The 23,705-nt window shown below is 46.6% G+C and overlaps 1 protein-coding gene across 2 annotated transcripts; it reads left to right on the forward strand.

The window, feature by feature from the left end:
• The first annotated feature begins 1,834 nt into the window (after positions 1-1,834).
• Positions 1,835-23,527, forward strand: c20h10orf90 (chromosome 20 C10orf90 homolog). Of its 2 annotated transcripts, XM_048987246.1 has the most exons (11): positions 1,835-2,023; positions 2,627-3,220; positions 6,071-6,143; positions 10,456-10,535; positions 11,341-12,274; positions 13,317-13,463; positions 15,479-15,618; positions 16,155-16,308; positions 18,085-18,148; positions 19,014-19,107; positions 22,027-23,527. In XM_048987246.1, the coding sequence occupies exons 2-11, from the start codon at positions 2,645-2,647 to the stop codon at positions 22,063-22,065; spliced, it is 2,301 nt and encodes a 766-aa protein (XP_048843203.1). In that variant the 5' UTR covers positions 1,835-2,023; positions 2,627-2,644; the 3' UTR covers positions 22,066-23,527. The 2 variants fall into 2 exon arrangements, with proteins under 2 accessions (XP_048843203.1, XP_048843205.1); XM_048987248.1 differs by lacking the exon at positions 13,317-13,463.
• The last annotated feature ends 178 nt before the right edge of the window (positions 23,528-23,705 follow it).

Consider the following 23,705-nt stretch of genomic DNA (forward strand, 5'->3'; position numbering starts at 1 on the left):
ACTTTTTTGCAATGTGAGACAGTCACGCTGGAGGGTGTTCTGTAACTCTGAACAGTGCTTCAATATAAGGTCGTTGTCTGGACCGCATGTTTGGGTCTCAGCGCTGCCTGACCCGCAATCCAATCGACACTGCCGCAGGAATCAATCAACAATGACGGAATTGCTCCGGTAATCTCCATCGGCTGGCCTGTGGATTTCCATGCGCACTAAAAGGAGTGTCAGAAGATATATTCATTTGGAAAACAACCTCTTAGAACAACAAAAACAAAACAAAAAAATCAAAGGGAAAAGTTATTTTATTTTAAACAGAGATAGCTGATAATTATCCAGCCTTTGCAGGATTATTAATGCATGAGTGCATTCTGTTTATGCCAGTGAATGAATGTTGACATTTTGATTTGGGAAAAGGGGGCTTTTCAAAGTTGATCCAGCTTTAAGTATAAGCCAGTACATTAGCCTGTTTAAACACAAGGGGTGGTTTTTGTTCTCCTTCCATGAGCAAATTAAATGACGGATAGTGTGACAAATTGCATGACTGAGAGGATGTGTTGCGGAGCGTGTCTGAGGCGTGGGCTAGGGGGGCGGGGCCCACGAACGAGTGGCGCTTCCCCAGCCAAGCCAAGCCTCGGAACACCGTGAGGGTCGTCCCGATCCCAGCGCAAACAAGGGAAGTCAATGCTGCACAGCCTCCCCAGACAAGTCACTGCCTGCATCACATGCCAGAGACTGAGGCAAGGACTGAAAATGACAGGTCTTGCACAAGTCACAAGACTTAAAGGAAAAACAAACAAGATTTTTCACCAAAAAAAGCAACGGGCCTTTTGCACCTGGTTCCACCAATTTATTTTATAAATACTGTTCCATCTATCCATTTTAATGATCTGAAGTGCCTGGAGGTGTGGTTCCCCCAAGGTAATCATGCATGCACACATCTACAGAGGGAAAACAGGGGAACCTGAAAATCACATTTGGACTGATGAAGAAATTCATGAAATGGTTTGAACCGGTAATCCTTCGCACGACCTATAGAGTCACCATGCCCCCGCTATCTTACTCTTCATGACATTAATTCATGCAATGACGCCCTTAGGCTAGTTAAATTAAACAGTTCAACTTTCATTGTTGGTAATTTATATATAATTAATCATTCTGTTCAGAATTTATCATAGTGTTTTTACTTTTTGCAACAGTCTTCTCTGTCTTGTTTCTTTTTGTAACAATCCTCTTCATGTTGTTACATTATGCTACAGTGTTACATATGTTGCTGCTTTGTGTAACAGTCTTCTCTGTGTTATTCTTTCATGTAACAGTCCTACTTATGTTGTTGTGTAACAAGCCTCCCTGTGTTGTTATTTTTCTAAAAGTGAATATCTCTGCTGATTCCCAATCATGCTGTTCTGGCACCTTTATTTTAGTACCCCTAAAAGTGACATAATTATCTCTCTCTATTTTTTATTTTTTTTGTTTAGATGTCTTACATCTAACTGAAGCCAGAATTGCAAGTAGGCAAGCGGAGGGCAGCCGCAAGCTTTTATGGCCCCAAAGAAACCAGAGCTGACGGAAAACACAAACCATCTGCAAATACGCCGAAAGAGAACACAAACCTAGTACACAAATGTGTAATGCATCCGAAAATATGTCACAGGTTTTGTTGCCGTGTTTAAGTGCAACCTACAGTTTAGAAAGGGGGCAGTAACTTTCAGAATGTTTTCTTTTGTTGGAGAGGAAGGGCAAATGAGCAAAGCATCTAAACGGGGCATTTAATCTAAGGAAACACCCCAAGGCCTTAAACTCACGCTCCCTCCCTGCTGACTTTCTCTCCTGCCCTCTCCCCACTGTGGCTCTTTTGTTCATTCAGGGGGGCTGCAAAGCTATTTTCTTGCTTGACTGGAGATGGAAGTACCAGGAGCAACTTCCACACAAGGCTCAGTACGTGGACCGCTTTAGCATGATCTCAAAAGAGCTTTTTACGTAATTACTTTGTTGCATCTGAGGCTAGTGGCTACTCATTTCCAATTAACTGGTAAGTCAACATCGACCTGTTTCCCGGATAGCACGGACTTCATGGAAATAGTGTTATGAATAAAGATGCCAGTGAATGTGTGGAAGTTTTGTATTCCTAGATGATTAGCTTCTTGTTGGATGAATAATGAATATAATGTTAGTGGTTCAAATCATGTTGCTTTAGAGATCTAGACATAAGCTTTGGTTAAAAACTAACTATCATAAACTAACTATGAAACATGTTAAACCTCTGAATATCTTTCAGCATTCAAATATACATCTTAATTATTGAGTGTGAGTTTGCAAAAATATAAAACCTAATAAGGCCAAAAAGTCAACAATTCTGCAATTTAGCAGATGAATATACATGTCAGATTTAGACTTGGGATTACAGGGAAATGTGTTGGACTGCAGCACTTTTTGCCTGTAAATGTTTTAACATTACAACTCTTCTTTCTATATAGTTTTTTACTCTTTTGAGATATGTGGTGGGTGACATGCAGGTTTATTAGGCTGAAAACGAGCCATCCACCGCAGCCTGGAGAGTACCACCCTGCCAGCAGCACATTTTTGACATTTCACACGGTAACCAAGGGGACACCTCCTTTAATCTCATTGGCAGGTTGCCTGAAAGCCCAGGATGGCGGCGCTGGATTGGGAGAGCTGGTGGAAGTCGCCCAATCTTTGGGCCTGGGCGGGGCATCACCGTGGAGAAGCACAGGGTCGGAGAAGATCTGGAGATGAGGGATACAGGGAGTACCCGAAGAACCAGGCCGAGGCCCGGGTCCGGGGTTCGAGGCCGCGAAGCTGCATAGAGGGGGCTGTAGGGGAGCTGGAAGGGTGGCTACAGCCCCCGGGGAGGAGGAACAGCACCTCTCCTCAAAGTGCCGGGCAGTTCCTCTCTGAAAAAACCGTGTCTGTCCTGGATTTGGCACCCAACTCGGCAGGTGCCTGGAGAGGCACGAGCCGCCGGCCACCCAGCCCATGTGACACCCCCCAAGGTGACACAGAGTTCCTATCGGCTAGGTGGCAGCGCCGAAATACGGAGCCCTTAGGGTGCTGGGAGACCGCCCGCGTAAAGGATCTCCCCAGCCGCCAGACGGCCAGGTCCTGCTCTATGACCCCCATTAAAAGCGACTGGCTACCCAGCCAGAAGAGGGCGGCAGTGTGCAGTATCCCCGGCCGCCCCACCCCTACCGAGGAGCCGCGCTGCTGGGTAAGAGCGCAGAGCCACGCATGGCACGCCGCCGACTCGGCTGGGTCTGCGGGAGCAGGCCTGCGCCTGGCTAAAAGGCCCATCTGGTTGTGTTCCTGCCATCCAAGCTGAGCTTGCTGTGTCATTGCAGTCGTTCCCAGCCGAGTGACCCTTACTCTTGTAAAATGTAGGCTTTTCCGCTAAATACTAATTGCTACACTTTTCTATAATTAAGTTGCTATTATTAGCTACAAAAGCTCTGCTAAAATAATAATCGGACATTTGTCCACTGTCACACCCGTGAGGCTGAATGAAACCGCATTTCGTTTCTTGTTCAGTTACAAGATACTACATAAATATGCATGTATTAGTTAACCAGTGCATTATATCAAATCAAAGGCTTGAGATTAACAGTGAAAACGTTATAGCATCGCAACATTAGCTATATAATTTATACAAACATTATTTTAAAAACAGAATGGCATTTCTAAACTACCCGTAGAGTGTGACTGTAGACTTTGTGGCTGTGTGTGTGTGTGTGTGTTAGATTTATATTACATTAGGGCTGGGTAGGGGGTAAGGTTGTCATTGATGGGATTAGGCTTTTACCCCATAGAAATGAATGGAGAGCCCCCACAAAGTTATCAGTACAAACCTGTGTGTGTCTGTGTGTCTGTGTGTGTGTGTGTGTGTGCGTGTGTGTTTTGATGGACTAATGTCCCATCCAGGGTGCTGCTCTGCCTTGTGCCCTCAGCTGCCTGGGAAAGGCTCCAAAATACCCATGCCCAGACTAGATTAGCAATTTGAAGATTTTCCATTACAGCCTCTCTAGCACAGGGTCACAGCAATTCTAGTAGAAAAAAAATATCTTAGTAAACAAAAAAAAAAGAGATTTTTCATCCTCAGAGACCCAACTGTGATATTTTCCACCACTAATGTTCACAGAGAGATAGAAATGCGAAACGGTAAAACATTTCCTGTGTTAAGCGGGTCACATGACACCAAACGTCACTCACATGGCCTGTAGGACGTGTGGTCTATGAGCTATAATAAAAGCAGCTTGCAATAGCTTATACACCCCATTGGTGTGTGAGGGCTGCATTTATTCCAGGCAAGCCTGCCAGGCGGATCTGACATCTATCTGCTATTTATTCTTAATATATTTTAATCCACTAAGCTCATTCTCCCATGTGGCGTTTTATAATAACGGATTTTTATCATTCATAGTGGGTCAGCAGCAGGGAAAAAGCAGCAGTACCCTGAGGGTTGGGTTCAAATCCCAGGCGGGCTCTGGAGGAATTCTGCAGGCAAAGACTGTAACTGCATCACGGCCAGATCATGCAGGGGTCTCCCTGCATCTCTGAAGTACTTAACCTCCATCGACCCTTGAACGTAACAAGCCAGTATAAATGAATAAAATCTGTAAGCCGTACCAAGAAAAGCAGCACCTGGAGAAGCGTGTGTATGACATGGGTTAGCCTGGGGAACAAGATGCCATAGGAGGGGTGCAAATCCATCGCAGGGGACACTTGGAGGGGAATTTGGAAAGGCCGGTTTACGTAATTGGGCATCTTTGGATTGTGGGAGAACACCACACCACCAAATGGAAGCCCACACAGCTATGAGGACAGCACACATGGAGCCTGGCGTGGGATTTGAACCCACAACCCTAGCAAGGTGACACCACTGGTGCTACATACTGAGCCACCACACAAACCTTTCAAATATCCTCACTTTTTGTTAAATATGGAGGTGTGTGGCTCAGCAGGTCAGGACACCATTCCTGTGAACAGAAGGTTGCTGGGGAAAAGCCTAGGGTCGGCAGAATGATGTCACTGCTGAGCCCCTAAGCAAGGCCCTCAACCCCCAGTTGCTCCAGGCTACAGTGCCTGCTAAATAAATAAAATGTAAATGAAGGCCTTTTGCTTATGATACAGTTTAAAACTTCCCATTAAGGTTGTTGATGCAGATAAACCTGATTCGCGATCAAATGGTGCCCCCCAGTAACCGAAAGGACAGAAAGCCTGAATTCTTACTGTTTGCCCAGCTAACTGTAAGATTTTCAGGCTGCCAGCATGACCTGCTGGTCATCTCATGAGCTTGGAACTCGACTCCCTGCGCAGCATCACGAACCTAAATGTAAAAACGGTTCTTTGTTATGCTCCTCCTTCCAGCATGTACCACACCCCAGAAAGTATGGGGTTTAATTGCAGAACAATACAGTTAGCACTAAATATATTACGCCATGTTGCTCATACCCCACCCCGAAAGGGGTTGTCAGCTTGGTACGGTCTGCTAATCAGCTTACATCATTTTTATATGAAATGCTGTCGCTTTAGTCAAATCCATTGCTCAGCTGGTGCCACTCACCCCCCCCCCCCGGGAAAGGTGGATGCTTTGGTACAGTCCGGGCACCGCTTGTTCACGAGGAGATGGCACTTTGGCAACCGGTTATGGTGATGTAGAGGAAAACCGCCAACTAAGCAACGGCTTGGGTACTCACCTGAGAGTATCCGCAGAGGTGTGCAATTAGCATTAACACGTCGCTAACCAGCCTCGTATTTTAACGAGCTAGCGGCTAGGCGCTATCCCCATGGCTTTCTCACATGTGATCAAATGTGAACGGTACCCTGAACTCTACACCTGCTAATAGGCGCCAAATTAAATTAAAACAAAAGAACCAAAACCAGTTTGTTTAAAATGGCCTGGGGATTCATCAAAGAAGAAAAGGGCCTGTTGGAATTTTTCAGCTAAAACGTTTTCGTACGCTGTTTTATGCATGAAGCATGAATTCAATATTCTGTGTAGGCTGACTAGTCTCGTAATTAGCAGAACTTCCAGCAACTTACTGTTTAACCTCCTGACTTTCAGGCCGCATTGAATCCTAACACTTCCTCTGGATTCCCTCAAGCTCTCCCAAGAAAGCATGGTTTCCGACATACAGGTAGGCGCCTAATGTTCTCTGCCAAAAATGCCACTGAACGGAGCAGAAAAAATACCTGGAGACGGTGTAACATTTCGCACTGCTGTGAAAAATCAGCTCCCTCTTTATCCACATTGAATATTGGTGTCGCCTGTTCCCTGCGGAAGCTGTGCCTGTACAGTATATATGAATGTATTATGCATTCATAAAAACATTATGCATTGTTTGATGCATAATCAGCATGGTGTCTCAGTGGGTAGTGCTGAGGTTTCAAACCCCCAGCTCGTCGTTGGGGGAGCTTGCATATTCTCTTTGCACGGATTATCTCCACGCTCTCCAGTTTCCCGCTGCAGTCCAAAGACTTGCAGTTAGGTGAATAACCATCTCTAAATAGAGATGGTATGTATGTGACTGTGCGCTCTATGATGTCCAGGGTATCCTCTGCCGTTTAGTGCTTGATAATGGGAATAGAGTCCAGGCTGACCGCAACCCTGTGGTGGATGGATGGATGGATGGACAGACAGAGGGATAGAATTTATAGATTTAATATTGGCATGTAATTACGGACAGCATAATATGTCTGCTCTCAGAAATTACACTGCTGGGATGGCTGTAGCTGTATATGACTCATCCCCCCCCACCCCCACTTGGGAGTGATCACCATCAGGCCTGGGGCGGAGGGGGGGGAGGAGAGTGGTTTCTTGAATGTCCAAGTCAAATGTTTGGAAACGGAGTGAAACAGAGAGGTGTACATTGACAGAGAGCGAATTATTCTCTGTGACATGACCTCCAGCCACCAAAGGTTGTTTGAAGCACGTTACGTCAGGACTGAAGTTCACTGAAGAGCCTAGAGGACCATGGGCGTCTAAGTGGTGTAACGGACCGCATTTCTTTGCCTGCCCCCCCCGTTCACATATTAATGACCAAGCTGGGCTTTGGGGGCGCATGGAAAACACTGGCAACCTGGAGGCCAGCAGTACCTCAGGAGGAGTAAACAAACACTGTACGTTTCCAACGGGAACAGCCATTCAGGAGTGGGGGGGTGGGGGTCACAAGTCGCTGTGATTATCTGCTGCAGCCAAACCCTCGGCGGTGACTCTCGCATATTACAGAACCTCTGCAGCACAAAGAACAGCCCCAGTCGCCATCCGCACCTGTGCCACACCTAGCGCCATTGTAACACCTACAATAGACCCACACACACAGACCTTATGTGGTGCTTCTCCAGGTGCATCTTTGTAAATTCTCTCTGCTTTCATTATCCTTATCCACAAGTGCCTCCGCCTTGCTGAGCAGACGCCAGTCTGACTCCATATGACCCCAGAACTATTTCGGTATTGAACTAATTTTACACTCTCTCTTAGCATTGATCTACTTCAGGCTGTAAGCACCCAAATAACTACCTTACATACATACTTAAAGTGGTTAATGATAAATAGTAACCATATAATATGCCACCATTTGGCTTCCCCGTCTTAATAGGGGGGAAAACATCAAGTCCTGGGGGATGGCAGACTGTGATTCAGCAGGAAAGCATCCTTAACTAGCACCAGTCACAGTTACACTCAGTCCTCTCAGGCATGGATGTACAGACAGATAAATAATAATGCAATTTGGCCCATCTTACACCCTAGAGTCCCCCCCCCCCCAAAGACTTCCACTTCCAAGACCCCGAAGCTCCCCAGCCGTCACCTGACAGACTTCTTAATACCACAAATGGAATTCTGCAGTGTCGCCCGGCCCGTCCGCCAGCAACGGATTAGGAAAAGGAGCGTGCTTATTGCAGAGATAGATTTTTGTCTATGCTCCAGTAGTCATGGTAACAGATGTAGAGGTTTTAGCAATTGGATTATACAGTAAAGACGATTTGGAGTTTTAATATTAAAAACAGGTTTTCCTGCAGTCCAGAATAGTCTTCACTGATATAGAGAGCAGTTTCGAAATGTGCTATAACTGAAAGGTACCGCACTCTGTCCCATGAGCTCTTGGATAACTTGGAATGGTGCCCAAATATAGTATCATAACTTAAAAAATATTATATGCTGTTTGTGTTTTTCTACCTCCTTTCCCAACAGAATAGGCCAAAATAATTCAAATGCAAAAGAAGGGTAACAAGGGAGAAACTGATTTAATAGAGAATTGCAAATCCACTTTTGACACTAAATGAAAGCCAAAAGGAAAGGTATTTCACGATCAAAAGCAAAACAAAACAATTAATTTGTATAAAATGTTTTTCACTGCAATTTTCCCGTGGCACATGTAAAGGTATTAAGCAACTGCATTTCAAAAGCATATGTCTGCTAATTAAAGGGAGCATTCAGAATAAATGTAATTTTAAAATGCAGCTAAATAGTTTGTCCTGTAATTCCTTTACAGATTAGCTTTAACGTATCATGCAACTTCCTGTAGAGTTTGGGTCTTTATAGTAAAATATCCAAAGACTCCATAATTGTCACAATACCACCAGCCAATTAGCAGCATTTGCCTGATGTTAGACTTCTTTGATGACTTTATAAAGGGGTGAGCAATATATCAGAAAAAATTCATTTAACCCTGATGTATCACAACCGCAATGTATCACACCCTGATGTATCACAACCGCAAAGGCAGAGTCATTTGGGGATGAATGTCAGTTAGCAGTATGTGTGTCAGCTAGAAATGAGGTCTGACAATCAACTGAGCACCAAAGAGGCCAAACAGTTGCAGTCAAATAGCAGGGTAGTTGCTAACGGCAGGACTGCCATTGAGAAATTACTTGTATCCAAGGCTAATGTACAAAGACGAATCACCTTTTATAAGGAGCACAGATCCGGGACCCCGGAGCAATTGTGCGAAAAGTAATATGATCTGCTGAGTCACTTTTCACCCCCCCTTTTTTTTTGTTTTGAGAAAAAAAGGACACCCCCACTCCACAATGTCAGCTGTCAGCTACAGTGGGGGGTGGTCGTCTCAGAGCCCACGAATGAGGTCATGGTACAGGCCCAGGTGTAATGCATAGTGCAAACATCACTGCACCATACACCACCCTAAACAGACTGAAGAGCAGCTTCACAAAATCCCAGAAGATGTCAAACGACTTCCATGGTGCCCCCCAGCTCCCACATATGCGCATTACTGGATCTTTATGGGGAGTTCTACAGCACAGAATATAAAGTAGATTTCCACTTCCAGGCTCCCTCAGAACTGCTATTCTTAAAGAGGAATGCTCCAACATCACACTCACTGCAGTTCGGGACATATATGACAGTGTTTCGTATTGGCACTGATGTGAGGGGAAAAGGTGGCCCTAATACTTATAAAGCACTTTATATTAATATTCCTGCCCCATATATTTACTTCACATACGTTTAACTTGTTTAGTTAAAAATCAACGCCAGGAGCGCGGCTTCGCTTCTCCCCGGGTTCAGCCGCAAAATTACTCCAATTAATGGGTGAATAAGTGAATTAATTTATTAACCAACACGCCGCGGTTAATTTATGCGTGTTACGTTTCTCAAGGCAGTTCGCATAGTATTAAGACAATAGGATACGATGAAAGGCTTGAGAAAGAAGAGGGCGACTTTACGATCTGGGGGAGGAGATCCGGGGTTGGATTACTGCCGGCCGGACGCGGACTGAGCCTCGAACACCTGCCAGGTGCGGGGCGGTGCCGAGCCGCAGGTACCCGCGGTGTCACGGTGCCGATTCGCAGCAATAGTCGGGCGGGTCAGTGTTTGTACAGAGAAAAAGGAGTAGGGGGTGGCTATACGGATACCATAATGAGTACATCTCAGCTGCGGAGGAAGTGAAATTCAAAGGAACTCTGTCTGGTAAGTCGGTGCTCTTTGTGCATAGATGGTGGGAATGTATTATAAAATCAAATAAACAGCCAGAGAGATTTATAAAGTCTTCGTGGTATTGCGGTATGTTTTATGAAAGAGTGGATGCCCTAGCTGCAAAACAAAGGTACCATATTCATCATTCTGGCGGATGGTGGTTGTTTGTCATGGGGTGGAGAGTGTGATCTGTTTGTCTAGCTTTTCTCTTTATTTTTGGTCTGGAGTATATTCAACCACGTGCGGCTCCCACCTAGCCGCGGCTCGGCGGCGCGCCGTCTAATCCGAAGTATCGCGACGCGTCGCCATGGCAACAGGGACTCGACATCGCGGGTGATTGACAGCAAAGGAAGGAGAAAACAACGAAAAACCCAGATCACAGGCCTTAGCAGAAACCCGGAGGGGTATTGGGAAGGTGGGGGGGGGGGGGGGGTCGCTTGCTGTATATCTGAGAGCACCTACTCGAATGTCACAGCACGTTACCATGAACCCCCCCGCATCTCCCGTTTTACACGCAGGTGAAGAGATGGTGGGATCGCATCCCCGGTGGCGCGGGCCGGCCACTGCGCCGGGTCTGGCTGCAGTCCGAACCGACCAGGTAGACGCTCTGTAACTGCCTTCCTCATAAAAATGAAACTGCGGCGTTTATTCCTAAGGATGTAACGCTTCACTGTGTATGCTTAACCTAAAAAAACCTACACCTACATTACGTGATCAAGTCTTTTTATTCCTGAAACGGTCAACAGGATTTTCCATTAAGTAGATTTCTGGTGTGTATTTCTGTTCATTTACTTATTTATTGCCTTTTTGAAGTCAGATCAAATAATATACTCCCAGACTGACGTGGCTGCAAATGCAAGTAGGTCAGTCATTGCACGTGAACTGGATTTTAAACTGTTTTTAAATACCAATACCGTTGTCTCCATCACAGTGCTGTATTTTCTGTTCTAAATGATTAGGAGAGAAAGATACACCAATTCTCATAAAAGGGACTTTTTTCGTTCCGTTTTTACAGCGCCTTTCTTGTTTACTGTTTGTCAACCCAGATGGAAACGCCTGCATTATTAGAATGAGCATATTGTCATTTAACTGCCGACGTTCTGCTAACTATCGTAGAAATGCCTCCCCCCCCCCCCCCCAACCACCCCACCCCAAGACATCGTTCTCTGGGTTAATTTGCACAGCGCCCAAGTGTTCCCTGGCGGATTATACATTACCATGGTAACAACATCCCATTACGATCTAACCGCCGGAATCCTAAACAGTGACAGAGAAGTGCTGATTGTTCCCGGCTGTCGTTTTCCGATATCACTGAGGGAGGGGGCTTTTGTCCGGAGTGGAGGTGGTGGAGAATTTCCACGGTAATGAAGCTGCTTCGCTGAATCGGTGTTTTTGTCATGTAGGTATGGGAGGGGAGCCCCGCTTCAGCGGGGAGTCATTTTCAACTAGGCCTGGAGGGTCAGCTGAAGGAGCGGCAGGGAATTTGGCAGGGCGCCCCCCTGAGGGCGGGTGAGGCAGTGCTCTCAGATGGCTACTCTCTCCGTGGAATGGCTAGCGCACCTGGGCACTCAGCCGTTGTAGTGCCACCTGCTGTCGGCGCTGCGAATCGCCCCAAGTCAAGGTCAGGTTTCTCCTCAATCACGATCGCCTCTCGGAAGGTGCCCCTTTCAACTGGCACCCCGGGCACAAGCCAGCCCATCATGTCTGGAAGGTCCACCCCCACCGGACCGCCATCCGACACCCCCGTGGACCCCTCCAGGCCACCGGTCACCCGTCAGAGAAAGGCGACTATCATCAAGGTGACAGGTCGCAGGCAAAGCCTCCCTGCGGGGCAGCCGCTCGCTGCCATGCGTCCGCCCGCATTCCGGCACAGCCACGCCGGGTGGGGAGATGAACAAAACGACTCGTCACCCTGGCATGGTGTTTGGGCCGGTGCCCCCCCAGAGGCGTTGGTACCCCCTGCCCACCCCACCCTGTTCCTGAGTAACCCAGACGTCTCACAGGAGGGCAAACCGACGGTACACAGGTCTACCTTATCCCTTTACCTAAAGAGCCCTATTGGTAGAGGGTCAGCCCTGGAAGGGAAGGAGATGGAGGCCTCAGTCCGGCCCAGGAGACCCCTGAGCTTTGCCGGGGGGCTCGGACTCAGCGGCAGTGACCCGTATGAGGCAGAAATGCTGCATCCGAGGCGAGGCAGCCTTCAGCTTCCTGCGCATGGCGGGACAGGCCGCAGCTTGAACACACTCGCTTCTGCGGCGGGACTGTCATGCAGCGCGGCGGCCTGCACTTCCATGCAACCCCACAGCTCTGCTGAAAAGGCTCTCGCTGATGCCCGAGGTATGTCCCGTGAACACTCTGTTATCGCGACCTGTTTGCATTACTCTCAAAGCTGGCTGCGGGTTTTGTTGCGTCGCTTGCTTAACTAACTGGCCGCAGGTTTTGCGGTGTTGCTGGTCCCCGGTGCTGCATTCCCTCTTTGACCCCCCCCACGTGCAGTGTTGACCCCCACCCGGCTGAAAAATGCCAGAGCGCTGCACTGGAGCGGCAGCGTGCTGCCACCTGCATGCTTCTCGTCCTGTGCATTTCCCAGCATGCAATGCGTCACAAGCCTCTCGCACACACGGCCACCGGGGAAGCAAAACCGTTTTAGGGTACTGAGAGCGAAGCTGGCGTGAGAGGTGAATTGAATCCTTCAATAAGCAGGTCAGGGCTGAAGGTGCCACTTTAAAGGAAATGAGGGACTCACTTAAAGGTTCTTAACTTCAAACTTTAATAAAAGTCCTTTGCTCGTTGTTAAAAGTCTCGTAAGGCTCCAGCTCTCTCCCTCCGAAATGTTTTGGCTGCCTGTCATTCTCAGCATAAATGTTAGAGGTTCAATGCAAATACCATTGAAATGAATGTTTAATAATTAGTAAATAAAGATGCACCTCTGAAATGAAGGGAAACAGACTGGCAGACTGTGTTAAGGACAGACCCTTTAAATTAGTGAGTTGGCTGCTGGTCCTCAAGGTTCAGCAGGTGACTAGTCAAGATGTAACGCCTAAGGGAACCTAATCTCACGTCCTGCAGCTGGTCAGGCCCAGTTATGCCATCAGAAGATCGGCCCGGCTGCCCATTGGCTCCAGGTCACTTAGATCGACATTAATTTAGGCAGAGAGAACGACACAGAGGTTCTTCATGTTTTCAGGAGAGCGAGACCGTCTCCCTCTTTTCGTGACTCACGTTCTTTTCGTATCGTTCTGGCGTTTAAAGCGCGCTTTAAGAGATTCCACGGCAGCGCTCCAAAAGCCGGATGCCGGACGAGATATTCTACGTGCTTCCAGTTTGCTTGCAGGTTCTGTACTTCTCTCTCTCTCCCCCCCCCCCCACCCCCCCCCAGATCGTGGCGCATACCAGAGTCCAGATGTCGCCTTGAGTGCCGCCATGGTTATAGCTAACATAAAACGGCAGAGTCGGCTGAGGAAGATGGTAGCTGGTGCCCAGGCCGAGGGCTCGGAGGCGACCCCCCGCACCACCTGCACTCTGGGTAACGCTCAACGACCATTGCCAAAAAACTGCTGACATCAGATCCGCAAGCTCATTGGTTGATTCGAGGGAGTACCCATACTCAGCAGATATTGCAGCTCAGTGTTAAATGTATAATTAACTCACCCCAAGGTGAATGCTTCCATACTACAGTCAACATTGTATATTAATATACAACCTAAATCTATTACAGTAAATGATTTCCTATATCTGACACCCCTGTGGTGAATACTCAGCCTGACCTAGCAGGCAGGCATCCCAGCTTCTCCCGGAAGCTGACGGCGGCTCCCTGCCACCTGGGAATGCTGTGCAGGAAGCGGAAGTCCGTCACTGCGCTTTCGGCAGCCAGCAAGAAGTCTTACCACTTCAATCCCGCCCCACCTGCTTGGCAATATTTACCACCTTCCTCTAGCTCTGATTGGCAAATTTTACCATCAAATTTGAAATATTGGGGGGGGGGGGGGGGGGGTTTGTTTGTAAAAATACCATGATATTATCAGCGTTGGGGAAGAGGTGTAAAGTTCAGCTCCAGAAAGTACAAATCCGGACCAAGGTTTTGTTTCAACCAACCAGTCGGGTACTCTGTGACTGTGACTCTTTATACACAACTGGTTGGTTGAAACAAAACCTTGGTCCGGATTTGTACTTTCTGGACCTGAACTTCCCACCTGTATTACGTTTGTGAATAACCTCTCCAACACTGATGATATATGGGTCTCACTGTAATTCCACCCCGGCCTAGCCACCAACCCATCTCCCCCCAGTTGTCCCTCATCCTCCCCCATGAAAGCAAAGTGCCTAAGGCAGGATGTCTGAGCAAGTTGCAGGCAATTGGCTTGGTCTGCTACATTTGCGTTGCAGTTGCTGCTCGTGTTTCAATCCCGCCTTAGGCTCCGGTTTTGTTCTGGTTGCTCTGATTGGCACAACCCTTCCCACCCTGTACAGAGGACCTTGGAAACTCAGCATTTAGCAGACTGACCTGTTAGTAGCTGATATGATCTGGTCTGCACTACGCAGTATCAGTAGGCATTTGGGTGTATGGCAGGCATCCAAACAGCTCCCCGTTAAAACCAGGTGATTTTTATGCTGGTTTTCTGCTAAAGACGGAAGAGTCCTATAAGAATACTAATGAGAAGCCACTCACAGGAAAGAGAAGCCGTGTAGGAGCTGAGAGAGCTAGAAAAGGCTCATTTAAGTACTTTATTATACACTGGCCGGTCAGTGACATCAGACAGAGAAATATACTTCATAGTGTGGCAATGGCTTCGTATTCCCAGGTCAGCTAGATCCTCCATGACACGAGGACAGGAGATCCTTCATAAGGAGATAGTTACGTTGATGAAACATTCTGCAGAAACAGTGGCGATGAAACATTCCCCCAATTTATAAAAATGTTCGAAGAGATCATAAAATGTTTCCTGACTGATTAAATCGCCCCTTTAATATATGACATTGTTCTCACATTTTTTTTGGTCACGTCTCCCCCCCCGGGCTCCATGTGTAAGTGTGAATTACGGTTATTAAGGCCATGCCGAACTGTAAAACCGACAGGAACCAAAGGCTTTTTCAATGCGGACTTTAGCATAGATAACATGAATATGAGCTGATTAGAATGGTACAGCCAATCGGCATGGACAGGACAGAGCTTAAACGGACAAACGTGTGAAAAGTTTGCTGTGTAGAGTTAAGGATATGGCCAAAACCCGCTTTGAAAATGGTGGCAAGTGGCCTCTGTGTTTGTGGCCGGAAGGTTGTCAGTTTGAATCCCATCGTCGGCAGAATAGTGTCTGTTGGGCTCTTCAGCAAGGCCTTTAACTCCCCCAAAAAGATTCGGGAGGTGTCAGATGAATGGCTGACTGTACGTGTCTCAAAGAAGAGTATGATTGGGTATGTGACAACTAAAAACGTCTAATGCACTTGTGCAAATTGCAAATCATATTTCATTAAAAAGAATGGGCTGCTTCTGGTCATACTGGGAGAGCTTAGTTGTACCAAATGATGTTCTCTGTCCTCCAGGTCTGGGGTTCCCTGGCGCAGACCACTCTGGATCCCGCCCAGAAGTGGAAGATGCTGGGAGTGACCGGACGACCGGGGAGGTGCTTGTTCCACCCCACCCTGAGCTGCGGGACAGCCGTCAGAAAGACCTCACCCTGCAAGTACGGTTTGGGCTCCTGCTCGGCCTCCATCCACCCTAAAGCCAAATCCTGCCTTTATGTAAGAGTTCTGCAGTAAGGAGTTACGATCCGACCTTCCATTGAATTTATGCTTTTATAAGTAAGTAGTGTGATGTGCTGCATGTGTCCTATTAGATTGTGATTCAGTCTCAAACGCTCTGCGGAGGATGCGGATAAAATAATACTGGGCTGCAGATTACCCACCCCAGTACAAAATTAACCGTGTTCAGCTGCTGAACACTGTATGATTATTCTGTAGGGGTGGTGGGTGGGGGGCATCTCTGCCACGCCTCGCTGCTGGGACTAACGCCAGCAAGTCTTTCCCACATATATACTTAGTTCTTATTATTCTTTTGTCTTCATTTATTTTTAAACTGGCTTGTTCGGTTTATAACCCCCTTGACAATTTGCACACTTGGTATGATTGATTTGACTGTTGAATTTTATAGATAAGATTGATTGGTTAATTAGTTGATTTCTCGCCTGATTGGTTGACGGACCGGCCAATCGATTTGCAGGAGGCCCTGCAGCGCTTCCGGCCCGATTTCATTCGTCGCTCCCGTATCCGGCAGAAGGAGCTGGAGCAGCGTGTCATGGAGAGACGGGCTCAGCGAAGTCCAGATCCCGCTTCGACCTTGGGCCGCGGTGACGCCAGACCCAGTGCGCTCCGCGGTAAGCCCCCCTGTCCTATTCGCGCATGTCCATCCCTCCCCCGTTCCCGTTTCGGCCCCCATTGTCCACCTGCAGCTGCAGTGGCAGTGTGCCACTGCCGGGCCTGTTGTGTGCGACGCAGCACAAAGCCGTGGCTGTCTGTCTAAATGGACAAAATGCGAGTTAAAAAGGACGCTTGTATCGGTTTCCGGCAGCATTCCAGCTTAAAATTCATTTCCGGGGAAAAAAACATCAGCGGTCAAGACGTCACCAATAAATACTGCCAATTAGGACATTTAGCTTGATGGTTTTAAAGTGAGTTGATAATGTAATTTGCCTTTCCCCAAGATGGAAAGCAACTCTCATACAGGCATTGGTATACCGTGGTCGAAAATTCTTATTTTGTGGTGTTTCCTGCCCTCTGCTGGAATAGCGTTGAACTGCACCTATGTAAAATGTTAATTTTCTTAGACTTATTCAAGTAAAATTATGCATTATTTAAGTCTCTCTGTTAGTCAGTAAAATTACTTTTTATTTTTAGTATTGTACAGATGTTAGTTTTACAATTCCCAATAACTTAACTGCACATCATACATTAGTAAATGTAGATTTACTATATTTAATTTTCATTTAAATGAAAACAACATTTCAAAGTGATGTTATTCTCTAGTATTTCAACATCACTTATCTCAATTTTATAATTAGATTTAAAAGTTTAGATGATGTATTCATACGCTTCTATTTTTTATATATTTGTTTATTATGCAGTTTATTAAACTTACAGCAGTTATATATATATCCACAAAAGACAGACGAGGAAAACAAGTCAAGGATGTGATAGAAAATCAGTCAGAACTGCATCTAATAAACATGTAATTTGAGAATTACAAGCCACTTATGTGAAAAGCTGGCCGATTTTCCTTTAAATAGCCCAACCAGCGTAGGAATGAAGATCCTATTTAAATGTGTGAAAGTCTGATGTAGCTGTGATTTTCTCTCTGTTCAGTCCCTTGTGACTAATACGGCGGTCTGCTCTGCCTAAGTTGGGCAATTATGAATCCTTGAGATATACTTAGCGAATGAATTGGGTGAAACAAAAAAAAACGAATTGCAATCAAACCCAAATTTAAGTGCCTGTAGTATTGCATCCACGCCTCTAATTCAACTGCATTGTGTTTCCCTGATGACTTAATTTCCGAAAAGGCTTCGTTGTCCCTCACACAACCGCAAACGTGTCCTATGAAAAGGTATTGGCAAACAACATTTCCGATAGCAGTTGCCTAAAAAAATCAACGTTGAATGCTGAGGCTAGCTGTGAGATATCATTTTCGATAAAGTCTTCTATGAAAAAAAATCTGCGTAATTAGGCTTGATTAAATGCGGCAGGGATGGAATTTTTTAACACGCAGCTGCTGAATGTCACCTGGCGTCTTTGCTGACTCGGTGCCGTCGGTCTCATTTAGCCGTAAATTAAACGACTCTGCTTTACCAAACCCCTTTGCCATCTGGGGCCCTGAGTCTCTAAGAGGTGCAAAAAATATTCTCATACGTTTTACCATCTATAGGGTGACAGGTAACTGACTGAAGAACATTAGATAATGGACCATCTATCCATTTTCTTTACCTGTCCATTCTAATGCTGAGTTGCAGGAGTCTGGATCTCTGGATCCCAGAAGCTGCTCTCATTCTTAAATGATATTTTTTTCCCTGTAATGAACTATTTGTGGTATCAAAAAATATGCAAAATACAAGTACAGCGACTGCGGAAGTTCATAGTGCAAGTTCGTGTGTTGACAGGCAACCCTCGGAAGCCCCAGCAAGGAGCCATCGGGGGCGAGAAGGTGCTTCATTCGTGCAGAAGGTGAGTGTCATGGCAGAGGGATGCTGAATGTCCCCACACCAAACAGGTGAGGGCGCTATAGACTTGGAGGCTTGATTTTGCTCTGGATGCTGAGTCTCAGATGTGAACCACCTCTCCTATGAAATTCCTGAACACTGAGTCCATGTGAGTTAACACAGAGACATGCGCTCGGAACTGGAAGGTTATGGGATCAGGTCCCCAAAGCAATTTGCTTTTATACCCCTGAGGAAAGTAATTCCATGGTATAAATATACTCTATTTTTGTCAAAAATATCAGGGAATGTATAATTGTGACTGTATTCTGAGTGACCTGAATCAAATCGCATTTATATAATTCCTCAGCACACACTTTTATGCAAAGCCAGTTACATATTCACAGCTTCACAAGTTAAGCAATTCAGATCTAGCACATTTCTCAAGGGTACAACATCAGAGGTCTACACAAGACTATAAGCCACAATCTTTTTCCTGACGTTTTTTTTTTCTCCTTAGTTGGAAAGCCAACTAACTTCCTAATGCACACAGTACTGCGGTTGACATTGCTAATGTTTTAACACTGGCTGAAAGGCCACTCACATGCAAGACACCTGATTGGCTGTGGCAACTCACATGCAGGACACCTGATTGGCTGTGGCATGTGGCCAGGTCTACTACCTTGGGAGGACAAGTAGGAAAGTTGGGGACCTTCCTACTCTTAAAATCACCTCAGAGAGCAAAAGTGCCAGGCAACTGAACAGGGTGGGAACCTGAAAGTGAAAATCAGAATTTCCTGGTTGTAGTCAGAGTGGGAGGTGTCAGCATCCCTATACAAAAACTCTTAGCTTATCCCTCCTGCGCTGACTACTAACCTTTACATGCATGACAGACGCCCGTCTGAAACGAAGAAGAAGGGAGAGGAAGCGGAAAAAAAGAGAGTGATGACGCAGACCAACAGGATGAGGGCAGAGATTTTTAAAAAGGTAAGATGGCTTCATCTCAGCCCGTCGGGGTTAATAATTATAATTTGCGTTGTTTACCTTCTTGGATCCATAGACACTTTGTGTTACTTATAAACATTATAGACATTTATTATAATGCATCTCTACAGGCTGTGCTTTCTATAGCAACACCGGCTGTAATAAAACAATACAAGCTTGGATTAGCAATATCTTTTTTATTGGTCTTACAATTTAAGTAAAAAGCCATAAATTTTTATACTTATATTTATAGTATTTTCTCTACACTTTAAATTGTCTGTGAGAAATAGGACTATTAAATAAATTGTCGGATGTGAAAAGCCGGCAGTTAGTTGTCGGAAGCGTCGGGACGTACGGGGGTTTGGTGATTTCTGTGTTTCGGGCAGAGAGGACTACCTGCAGCCGCTGCTGAGTAGTGATGTCACGCTCGCCTACGATCCGATTCTCCAAGCTCATTGGCATTAATGATGAAAGGAGTCAAGTTGTACTTGAGAGCCGTTCATATTTCACTGCCTACCCTAAATCCATTCCACTCCCTTTCACGTGAACAGTGACAACCAATCAGGCACAAGGGGTAGAATTTGCTGCATTAGGTTCCTTTCGGGCAGAATGAGCAGGATTTGTGCCAATGAAAAGTTTACAGATGTTAAGTGTGGCATGAATTGCATTCAAAGCAAGGCAACTTTATTTACATAATACATGGTTGCGCAGGGATTAGCAGTGTTGCCCAGTGGACCAGGGTTCACTCATGGGAGTTTTAATTACACAAAAATGTTCTGAGGGCAGAATGAAAAATGATTGTTTCAGAGGGATAACCAATCAGATTGTAGAGGAGGTAGGTACAAGCAACTAGAAGAGGCGGGACCAACCAATCAGATATCATGGTCCCGCCTCCTCTAAAGGAACGGAGCCATAAGATCTGGAGCGCTTCAAGGAGCCGTAATTCCCATCAGTTCTGAGTCTGCACTGTCCCTGTCCACTCATATTGTGACCGAATGACCATCTGATTGGCCTTCAGCTGGCTGGCTGTGAACTGCCTATAACTGGTGTCGCCCCCATCTGGTCATTTAAAAAATATTAATTCATTACTTTTCCATTTGCATCGCAAGGTATGCTGCAGTTCACCACACTTTGAACAAAAGCCCCCATTCCTGATATTTTTTTTAATAATTCATGGACACTTTAATGCAGAAAATGGCAAATCGTCAAATTATTTAGGGATTAAGAACGTTTGGATAGTGAGGCATATTTAATTGGTTCATTAACTTTCGGCCCAGCAGAGGTCACTGTTGAGCTTCGAGGAGGGTTCCTTGTAAGATTTCATGGCTGCAGCCTGTGACAGGCTGACAAACTGGCAGAACTCGAGATGTCCTTTGGCAATCTCTGGAACCCCTGACGTTCCCACAGCTAACTCTTAGAACCCACACTTACTGAGTGAAATACTGAAAGGATGTCAAATGTGTAAAATTGCATATTCTTTACATATTTTGCCTATACATTATACCTCTCCTGTCATTTTGACCTTGTCTTGTCCTGTTGATATGGTAATTACAGGCTTCTATTGTCATTTGCAATTATTGTGATCGCAATATTTTGATATACGTTGTGCATTGGAATCCATCCTCCTTTGTGTCTGGAGTTTGCATGTTCTTCCTGCATCACTCAGGTTTTCCCCGTGACTCTGGCTTCCTGCTGCAGTAAAAAGGCACGCAGTTAGGCTAATTGGCATCTCCGAATTGCCTGTAGTGTGTGTGCTGAGTCTGCGTGTGTGTTTGTGCCCGGTTGTTGACTAGCTTCCCGTCCAAGGCAGACTCCAGCCCTGTGCCCAATGCTGCCTGGGACGGACTCCAGGTCCCCTATGACCCTGACAAGGAGAAATGGATAGAAAATGTATGGAAGGATAAACCCAGGATTTGACATAATCTCCTGACCCCGTCACCTGACGCTGCCTTTGACACCAGAAAGATTCCTCACGGAGAAATCGTCCACGGATGAAGCAGTGTTTATAAATTGCAATGAAGGATGCGTCTGATCTGAGACAGCCTCCAGGGGAATTTATCCAACCAGGCTGACTTTTTTTCAAAGACACATGTCGCTCCGAATTCCGTAAGCTTGGCTCGTCTGGAAACAGGCACCCGGGTGTGGGGGGGGCTAATGCTAAATATAAGCTCAATATTTGCGTGAAGGTGGGTTTTTTTTTGTTGGCTATGTTGGACCCCAGCCCTCGCCCTCCGCTGCCAAGTGGCGGTGGGTACCCACACAGGAGCCTGGAGGACCGTTGCTGGCAGGTTAGCTAGGGCCCGACCCCTCGCCCCCCCCAGCAAAACTGCCCCAAACCCCCCACGGCATCCGCACCTGGTCGTACCGAGACATTTGGAGGGGAGGAGTCGGGATCTGTGGCGGCAGACATCAGGCCTTCTGACGTCAGAACGGGAATCTGACTGGACAGGTGGACGGGCCGGGGGGGGGGGGGGCGGGGGAATGAGAAGAGGGGGGGCAGGACGCCAGGATCTGAGACTGGACGTCTGGGGGCAGATTTATCCAGGAAGCAGATCGGGGTGGAGGCATTTTCAAGAGAGAAAATAAAATAGTCCAGCCTGAAGGACAGGTCAATGGGCACCTCATCAACCCCAATCTCAGCTCAGCCCCCGGGCGGCCATCTGTACGCAGTATTTTCCTTCATCCTCTAGTTATACCGACATAATTCCACAGGACGCGCTAAAAAACCATGGCCATCCATCGCCTGATATTATAGTAACAGGCATAAATATCACTGACAGCCAGCTAGCAATCAGGTCCATTACCGTAAAACTCACCTTCCTGATGGAGCCATGGATATGAAATAGGCTTGAACTGCCATAAAACACGCCCGCAACTACAATCTCTTTTAATAGGTTTTTCTTTTCCTTTTTTTTTTTGCAGAAGTTACTGGATCAGATTCTTCGGAGGAAGAGTGACTGAAAGGTCCTGGAGACGGACTGCTGCTACGGACACCCTCCCCAAAGAGCTGATTCAGCTCTGCCCCCACCACCACCACCCCCTGCTCAGATCAAACCGGTTTCACCTGCAAGCCATTCAGGATTCCCTTTGAAAACCCAGCCCCTTAAGATGCGGTCCATTCACGCGGCTGTCGGCCAGCCGCAGCTCCTCGATCGCTTGTACCTCTTAAGGAGCCATTTCGTGTGATTAGGGGTGAGACGCCGGTAGGCGCGTGCAAAGGGAGACGCACTCAGGAGGGGACATTAAAGGCCCGCATGGAGCTAATGACACTTTATCAGCCAATCCCATCACTCCCTTTGTGTCGCCGCTCGCTTGCTGTAGCCTTTAGCATCATGCGGACTCTGGCTTTAGATACAGGCAGATCAAGGGGAGTTTTAAGGGAGCGCGACCACAGAGAAGGATCAGACCAGCTCGCCAATGTCCCCAAAGTCTATCGTGCTGCCAGCAGCTCTGCAAGCCCAATGATGGCACCTTATTGTAATGCTATGTGATAGTTAGTAGTTAGGGGTGACATGGTGGTGCAGTGGTTGGCCCTGTTGCCTTGCACCTGCTGAGGCCAGGGTTCGAGGCTTGGCTACGGGTCCGCATTTTTTGGAGTTTGCATGTTCTCCCTATATCATCATGCGGTTTCCTCTGGGTATTCCACTCCTCCTCCCCCCCCCGTCCCGCCCACACACTCAAATAAACATGCTGAGGCTAGTGGAGTTACCAAATTGCCCGTAGGTGTGAGTCAATGGTATGTGAGTTTGTCCTGCGATGGGTTGGTGCCCCATCCTGGGTTGGTCCCTCTCTTGCAGGGAACCCTGCATAGGTCAAGCGGTTACAGAAAATGCATGGATGGACAGCTTGTACTTGTTCCTGTTGCCCTGCAAGGAGCACATTGCACTAATAATGTAAAGGTCGTGGGGTCGAGTCCAGCAGAGCACACATAAAATTTGACCCTTCCTTCAACTGTAAGTTACTCTGGATGAAGGGGTTGGACGAATGCAATTTAAAACGTCTGGCTTATCAGTGCTGTGTTACAACACCGTGATTTCGTAATGGCAAGGAATGTAACCAACTTGGGTTCAGCCAGATTAGAACGGTTGGGTTTCTAGGCTCTGCAAAGCGAGGATCTTCTTGATATTTATAAGGATGATGAAATAAGTCAATATACACAAATATCTGGTAGAAATCCGCTCCACGTTGCATAGCGCTTTTGTGCAATGCTTCATACTGTTCAAAGATTACTTCCTAATGTTGATCTTATAAGAGCGTAGCATGTCAACAGACTTACGCAAAAAAAACGTGGTCTTTTCAGATGTATCTGTATTAAAGTTTGTTTTGACAGATCTCTGGTTGCAGATTCCTGTGCCGGACTGGCATGCCAGCTAAGGAGTCCCCAGCCTCATGCCCTGTATATCCTGGGCTTAGGGGTTCTGAAAGATGGGTGGATGGATGGATGGATGGATGGATGGATGGAGGAATGGAGGGACGGATGGATGAACACTTGTATATTTACTCATACATGTCCTCTAGTGTTGATTAACCACGTTTGACGCTATTTAAAATAAGCTTTGACACTCAGGAATAGGTGCTATGAGGTTAATTCTTGGTTAAAT

Source organism: Brienomyrus brachyistius, chromosome 20, assembly GCF_023856365.1.
Source record: "Brienomyrus brachyistius isolate T26 chromosome 20, BBRACH_0.4, whole genome shotgun sequence".
In the NCBI taxonomy this organism is placed as follows: Eukaryota; Metazoa; Chordata; class Actinopteri; order Osteoglossiformes; family Mormyridae; genus Brienomyrus; species Brienomyrus brachyistius.

What these genes read in the sequence shown, in the direction of transcription:
- c20h10orf90 (XM_048987246.1), top strand. Translation starts at nt 2,645, where the DNA reads ATGGCGGCGCTGGATTGGGAGAGCTGGTGGAAGTCGCCCAATCTTTGG. An exon ending in AGAAAGACCTCACCCTGCAA is followed by an intron (nt 15,619 to 16,154) that starts GTACGGTTTGGG and finishes ATCGATTTGCAG; the next exon opens with GAGGCCCTGCAGCGCTTCCG. An exon ending in CAGACCCAGTGCGCTCCGCG is followed by an intron (nt 16,309 to 18,084) that starts GTAAGCCCCCCT and finishes GTGTGTTGACAG; the next exon opens with GCAACCCTCGGAAGCCCCAG.